The sequence below is a fragment of the Chiloscyllium plagiosum genome, chromosome 27 (assembly GCF_004010195.1).
Source record: "Chiloscyllium plagiosum isolate BGI_BamShark_2017 chromosome 27, ASM401019v2, whole genome shotgun sequence".
Classification (NCBI taxonomy): domain Eukaryota; kingdom Metazoa; phylum Chordata; class Chondrichthyes; order Orectolobiformes; family Hemiscylliidae; genus Chiloscyllium; species Chiloscyllium plagiosum.
The window spans coordinates 9,257,983-9,265,944 of record NC_057736.1 but is presented as its reverse complement, the minus strand read 5'-3'; the positions used below and the strand labels follow the sequence as shown (position 1 = coordinate 9,265,944).

General features: G+C 39.8%; 1 protein-coding gene across 3 annotated transcripts in view; it reads right to left on the bottom strand.

Moving 5' to 3' along the window:
* Window positions 1-4,400: 4,400 nt before the first annotated feature.
* The window catches only part of LOC122563518 (acid sphingomyelinase-like phosphodiesterase 3b), a 64,213-nt gene continuing 60,651 nt past the window's right edge, over window positions 4,401-7,962 (bottom strand). For all 3 annotated transcript variants that reach the window (XM_043717343.1, XM_043717341.1, XM_043717342.1), the window contains 2 exons: window positions 6,604-6,737; window positions 4,401-5,024 (listed from right to left, as the gene is read on the bottom strand). In XM_043717343.1, the coding sequence (XP_043573278.1) occupies window positions 4,659-5,024; window positions 6,604-6,737 (500 nt within the window). In that variant the 3' untranslated portion in view covers window positions 4,401-4,658. The remainder of the gene's footprint in view (window positions 5,025-6,603; window positions 6,738-7,962) is intronic.

Sequence of the window (7,962 nt, the reverse complement as noted above, 5' to 3'; positions counted from 1 at the left end):
GTTTATAAGATGATCAGGGGAATAGATAGAGTAGACAGTCAGAAACCTTTTCCCCGGGTACAACAGAGTGTTATAAGGGAGCATAAATTTAAGGTGAAGGGTGGAAGGTATAGGGGGGGGGATGTCAGGGGTAGGTTCTTTACCCAGAGAGTGGTGGGGGCATGGAAAGCGCTGCCTGTGGGATTGGCAGAGTCAGAATCATTGGCGACCTTTAAGCGGCAATTGGATAGGTACATGGATAGGTGCTTAAGCTAGGATAAATGTTCGGCACAACATCCTGGGCCAAAGGGCCTATTCTGTGCTGTATTGTTCTATGTTCTATGGCAATATACTGCTGCTACTTTGCATCAGTGGAGAGAGTGAGTGTTGAAGTTTGTAGCTGGGGTGCCAATCAAATGGGCTGCTTTATCCTGGATTGTGTAGAGCTTCAGGAGTATTGTTGAAACTACATCCATCCAATTAAGTGAAGAGTCTTCCATTCCGCTAATGACTTGTGCCTTGCTGATGATGGACAGAAGACAAGTTATTTTCTGCAGAATTTATTTCACTGGTCTAATTTAGTGTGGGGTCAATATTATCCTCCAGAATGTTTACAGGGTAATGTTTTTAAGGGGTCAGGTTATTGAATCTGCCTTTTTAGCAATTTCATCTGTAGATGAATAGTAATTCAGGCAGTTGATGATTTCTCCAAAATAATCGAAGGTAGAAGATAGAGGGTGGTGGTGTAGGGTTGCTTTTCAAACCTGGAGGCCTGTAACAGTGGAATGCCACAAGGATCGATGCTGAGTTCACTGTTTTTCATCATTTATGTAACTGATTTCGATGTAAACAAAGGAGGTATGGTCAGTAAGTTTGCACATGACACCAAAATTGGAAGTGTAGTGGATAGCAGAAAAGGTTACTCCAGAGTACAATGGGATCTTGATCAGATATACCAGTGGGCCAAGGAGCGATAAGTGGAGTTTAATTTAGATAAACAAGAGGTGCTGCATTTTGGAAAGGCAAATCAAGGCAGAACTTATACACTTAATGGTAAGGTCTTGAGGAGTGTTTCTGAACAAAGAGACCTTGAAGTGCAGGTTCATAGTTCCTTGAAAATGGAGTCGCACGTAGACAGGATAGTGAAGAAGGTGTTTGGTATGTGTACCTTTATTGATCAGTGCATTGAGTACAGGAGTTGGGAGGTCATGTTGTGGCTGTATCGGACATTGTTTAGGCCTTAACTGCAATAATGAATGAAATTCTGGTCTCCCTGCTTTGGAAGGGTGTTGTGGAACTTGAAAGTGTTCAGAAAAGATTTACAAGGATATTGCTAGGGTTGGAGGGTTTGAGTTATAGGGAGAGGCTGAATAGACTCTGGCTACTTTCCCTGAATTGTCAGAGGCTGAGGTTATAGAAGTTTATAAAATCATAAAAGGCATGGATAGGATAAATAGACAAGGTCTTTTCCTTGGGATGCAGGAGTCCAAAACTAGAGGGCATAGGTTTAAGGTGAGGGGAGAAAATTTAAAAGGGACCTACGGGGCAACTTTTTCATGCAAAGGGTGGTGGTGCATGTATGGAATGAGCTGCCAGAGGAGGCTGGTACAATTACAACATTTAAAAGGCTTCTGAATGAGTATATGAATAGGAAGGGTTTGGAGGGATATGGGCCAAATGCTGGAAAATGTGACGAGGTTTATTTAGAATATTTGGTCAGCATGGACGAGTTGGAGGGAAGGCTCTGCTTCTGTGCTGTATATCTAAATAAAAACCAATCGCTATGCACCCCCTGGATATTTAGAACTCAAACACTGGAGCCAGTGTGTTCAAAATGGCATATTTACGAGTCCAAGAGCAGCAAGAGATGAACAGTGGACACTTATTTGGCCAGTGACATCTCATGAAAAAAAAGGGAAAAATAAATCTGAGCTGCTCATGTTTAAATCTGATCTCAGTCTGGAATGAGGGGCATCATCTCGATGTGTCGTCAACTACTTAAGACTGAGAAGAAGAGAAATCACTTCCCTCAGAGAAAATTGAGAATCTTTGAAATTCTTAATTCGAAAGTGCTTTGGATACTTTGCTCTTAATGCATGCAGGATAAAATTGATGGATGTATATGGATAGGGAGGGAATGTGGAATCAAGACCGAGATTAGGATTTCATAACTTAGATTTAATCCTGTTTGCTACCTTTCGATCGGATGATATTGTCACTTTTGACCTGGTCATTTGATGATTTGGCATCTCTTTAGCAGAAATCATTCATCTAATGCCTAGTTGCTACTTAATAAAAACCAAATAATTGAGGATGCTGGAAATCAGAAACAAAAACAGAAATTGCTAGAAAACTCAGCAGTATTGGAAGTAGTTGTGAACTGTTCTGAAGAAGAGTTACTGGACCCAAAATGTTGACTCTGCTTTCTCTCCATAGATGCTGCCAAACCTACTGAGTTTTCTAGAAATTTCTGTTTTTGTTCCTATTTTGTACTTCTTTGCTTCACTCATCATACCCTTACTTTACCGTAAAGTAGATTCTCTATTGCCTTGAATAGGTTGACTCAGCATCCATGTGATGAGTTTAACCACCAGCATTGGTAACATTCCAGTCACAAACTGACAATGTACAGCAGCGATGTGTAACTCGAACATAAGTTTCAAGGCATTGATTAACATTCAAGTTCTTTACATTTACTCCAGCAAAATCTATTCTGAACCTGAAGTCATTACAGATGTTTGGAGATTTTTAGGCAGTTTGTGGAGTAACTGAGAAATTGCATAGGCAATTTACCAGAATAGTTCCATAAATGAGAGATTTTAGCTGCAAGATTAGATTGGAAAAGTTCAGATTGTCTTCTTCGGACAATGAAGATTGTAGACTGATCTGTTAGAAATGTTCCAGATTATGACAAGTTTACAAAGAAAGGTTGTTGCCAGTAGTTACTAGAGGACACTGCTTTTAGATTTTAGAGAGCTACAGTTGTTTGTGAGGAATAACTTTTGAATTTTTGCTTGTTACAGAACCGTATTGGTAGGCTTAAAAATTATGTTTTTAACACACCATCAAGGAATTGTTAAGGGTTAATTGGACATGACAATGAGCAACTGAAATAAAATGAGAAAATACTGGAAAACAGGTCCAATGTGATCACAGGAGTATCGACGTTTCGGGCATAAGCCCTTCATAATCATTCCTGATGAAGGGCTTATGCCTGAAACGTCGATTCTCCTGCTCCTCAGATGCTGCCTGACCTCTTGTGCTTTTCCAGCACCACACTGTCGACTCTGATCTCCAGCATCTGCAGTCTTCACTTTTTTCCAATATGATCACAGCCTGTTTTGACTGAAGAATAGTTATGTGGTACAAACTTGTCAGTGGGAACTGTCTTGAAGATCTGTTAAACAGGGCTACCTGGACATGTTGTTTCAACATAATAGAATTCTGGAAAAGTCCTGAAAGTACCATGGGATGATGATACAAAATGTAATCGTAGATTCACAATAGTGTTCACATTAGGGACTTTGCCCTATTCAGGAGATTCATCATGGACCAAGATTGTGAATGGCGCCAAGAACCTTGAGTTCTCCAGGCCAGCCATCATAAAGTAGGCAGGGAGCAATGAGCCTCATTGTTCAGCATGTCTGAAGTCGTTTCAGCACTCATTAGATGGCATGTGTTTCTAATATATTCATCACTGCTTAATATATATTATTTATAAAACCACTAATGAACTTGTTAATTAGTATCATCCTACTGAACCCACGGTCGAAACAGGACAAGACCAAATGCAAAAAACATACTGGCTATGAGAAAAATAGGAATGGAGCCAATTACTTTTGAAAAGATATTTGTGGACTTGAGGGAAATAGGCCTGCAGGGTTACCAGGATAGAACAGGGGAATGAGAGTGACTGAATTTCTCTGTAGACAGCCAACATGCTTTTAAAGAGATGAATTGTCATTGTCAGTGCTGTAATGATTCGGACTCCATTTACATATTTTCTAATCAACCTGTTTAGATATTATTACACATTTGTGGATCAGATCGGACTTGAACCCAGACCTCCTGTTTCAAAGGTAGGAACACTGCCACTACACCATTAGAGTCACTAGATCAAAAATAGATATTTTCTAATCAAATTGGTTCAGAAATATTATTAAACATCTCTGGAGCTGGTAAGATTTAAATTCAGACCTCCTGGTTTAGAAGGACACTTCCACTGGCCCACAAGAGTCATCCCAGGCTCACACTTTGTTTTTAAATTTGTTTTTCTAATCAACCTGTCTAGAGATGTTATTAAACACTTCTGGAGCAGGTGGGACTTGAACCAAGGCCCACCAGGTGTAGGGGTAGCACTATCACTGCACCACAGAACACCCCTCTCTAGATCACAATTAATGCCATGAAATTGGTTGTTTTTACATGTATGCATGGAGATTATTTTCAGCATGGAATGGCTGCGTAGATGCAGGTTAGTTGCATTTCTTCTCTTCTCGATTACCTTTAGCTGCATAATTGTGCACAAAGTGAAAGGAATAAAAGGATTGGTTGAGTTTAACAAAGACCCAATCCAGATCAATCATACATGCAGCATAATTATAGTCAGTCAGTGATTATCTGTTGAACAATGTCTATGATTTTCATACTTTGCCACATTTCTACAGACCTGGTATATGCTAGAATTGGAGGAGCACAATGGAAAGCAACAGAAAAGAAATAATAGGCACTTGTGCAGTAAGAGCCGAAGACGAGCTCTCTCTTTTCACACATTCTTCATATTTAGCAAAGTCAACTTCCTTGATTGCACAAATCTGATCAATTCTGCAGTTCATGTCACATTTAGCTAAATCATAATTTACTGAATTAAGTTTATAATATTTTTGTAGATAGTCGTTTTCATGGTATAACTTATCCAGTACTGTTTGCATTGACTTAACTGTACCATCTGGAACCTTAAATGCCTCTGTTAAACGATATTCCAATTGCCACAGTGGAGCTATTGCATTCGCATAGCTTAAATTGAAGAAATATGTCACTACATCCTAAAGAAAAATCAATAGTTATTATAGTTGTGGTAAACATACCATGAATTAATGACAATCATCATAAATCAATTACAGCAAGTGGCTAAAGATCATAAATAATTAAAAAGTTGACGATGTGGGATTGACAGTGTTTTGACAGTGAATAGTCATTGCCCTTCTGAATTGGATTGCAATTTTGGATTTAGTGCAAACAAAAATTATAGAGTTGTGAAATACTTGTAGTACAGAAGGGAGGCCACTCAGCAGGTCATGTCAGTACCGGCTGTAAACACTTCCAAATGTTTCCCTGAGCACTGCAATTTTTTTTTTCTCTTCTGTCAATTATCTAGTTTCCTTTGAAAGCATCAATTAAAATCTGTCTTCACCAAACGCTCAGGCAGAGTGCTCTACTCACTTGCTGCATAAAAATGCTTTTCTTTATATGACCATTGCTTCTTTTGTTAATCACCTAAATCATTGCATCTGTTGCTTCCACTAATAGGAACAGCTTCTCTTGATCTACTCTGTTTAAACCTTTCAAATCTGACACTTCTATCAATTCTCTTCTCAACCCGAAATCCAGGCAATGACTAAGTGATGACCTATTTTCATTATTACCTAGATAGAGACAAAAACAGATTCATTCAATATTATTCCTAAGCATTCAGTTCAGTCTTTTTTTTAAGATTAGATTTTTTTAGATTACTTACATTGTGAAAACAGGCCCTTCGGCCCAACAAGTCCACACTGACCCTCCGAAGAGCAACCCACCCAGACCTATTCCCCTACATTTACCCCTTCACCTAACACTACGGGCAATTTAGCATGGCCAATTCACCTAACCTGCACATTTTTGGACGGTGGGAGGAAACCGGAGCGCCCGGAGGAAACCCACGCAGACACAGGGAGAATGTGCAAACTCCACACAGATAGTTGCCTGAGGCAGGAATTGAAAATGGGTCTCTGGCGCTGTGAGGCAGCAGTGCTAACCACTGTGCCACCCTAAATCATGTTAGGAACTCTGGAGTTGTGATGTGTCAGCATTGAATTGGCCAACAAGAGTTTCACTGGTCACAGGCAAAGTTAGAAAAATTTTACCGAAAAGTAAAGGCAAGGCTGTGTAGATCTGGGCATGCATTGCTCAATTTTTGAATTCCTGGTGTATAAATGAAGTATGCCATTTATCCCACTCTCATTGAGGCATTGTCTGTTGAATAATTTCAGATGTGGTGACATGTACTTTGCATAAGAGACCTTTCTTCATGTGGGTATATATTGTGCTACTCCTCAATGGAATGCATCACATTCAACATGCACATCCTTTCTGTAACCAAACAACCACTTGACAACATTCGGAGCTGACACTTCAATTTAATTTTTTCCTTCTCCCTAACTGAGGCATACTGTAACATTTCAACTAGTGTTTCAGTTAACTCCCTATAGACAAGGAACAACATTTGGGACCTATTGCTCTGAAATACATGATAGCTAAAAGTATGGCATTTTTACTTGCTAGAAAACAATAACAGACGAAGCATTTAAAGTGTATCAACAAAATTATGAAGTGCTGAGATTTTAAATCACAGGGCAAACTTACCTGGACTTCCAATGTATTTGTGTCATACTCAAATACCCGAATCGCTGGGTTATTAGCTCCATTCTCCACACCAGGCAGTGTTGTTTTCCATGGAGTAATGCCAGGTGTAATAAACATAACTCCTATGGGAGAACCTGGTAGAAACATTAGAAGATATCTATTTGACTCTTGCTTTTTGTTTTCCGGTTGAGATATTCATGGTCCGTGGTCACAATATTCTGCCATGGTATTCAAAAATGAAGCTACTCTAAAAATTCTTCTGGCACCCTGTCTGTCTCAAAGTCTTGGTGACCATAAACCCTGTCCTTGATGGTCTACACAGATTCTTGTCCTCCTTATTTTGTAAATGACATTAGTCAAACACCACTAACTTCATCAGCAAGGACAGTATCGTCAAACTAGTGGACCTATACTTTACCATACACTTCACCTTCAAGAACAAAACCTACAGACAAACCAACGGAACACCCAAGGGATCTCCGACATCAGGTTTCTTCGCAGAGACAGTAATGCACAGACTTGAGCAAACATCTCTGCCAACATCCAACCAAAACTCTGGGTCTACTATGTGGATGAATCTTTGTCATCACTAAATGAAACAAATTAGACGAAACCTTCAAAACCATCAATAATACTCTTACTGACATAAAAATTCACTAAAGAAGAGGAAAACAACAACAAACTGCCATTCCTAGTTGCTACAGTAGAGCGAACAGCCAATGGGGAACTTCAAACCAGCGTCTACAGGAAAACAAAACATACGAACCATATTCTGAACTACAGAAGCAATCATCCCAACAACCACAAACGAAGCTTCATCAGAACATTATTTCAATGAGCCCCCACACACACTGCAGCACAGAGGAACTACGAAGAGCAGAGAAAAATCACCTATGCTGTGTATTCAAAAAGAATGGGTACCCAGGCCCAAAATGTCGATTTTGCTGAAGCTCCTCGGATGCTGCCTGAACTGCTGTGCTCTTCCAGTACCATTGATCCAGAACCCAATGAACACAGTCCACCGATTTCTCAGCAACAAACCCAAACAAGCAGACAAAACACATCCAAAAACCCTAGCCACTCTCCCCTACATCAAAGACATCTTGGAAATGACTGCCAGACTACTCAGACCCCTTGGCATTATGGTAGCCCACAAACCCACCAACACACTAAAACAGCAGCTAATGAACTTGAGACCCTATACAGACAACAAGCAAAGCTAATGTCATTTGCAAAATACCATGCAAGAATTGTAACAAACACTACATTGATCAAACAGGCAGAAAACTAGCCACCAGGATACATGAACATCAACTGGCCACAAAACGACATGACCCTCTTCATTAGTATCCTTACATA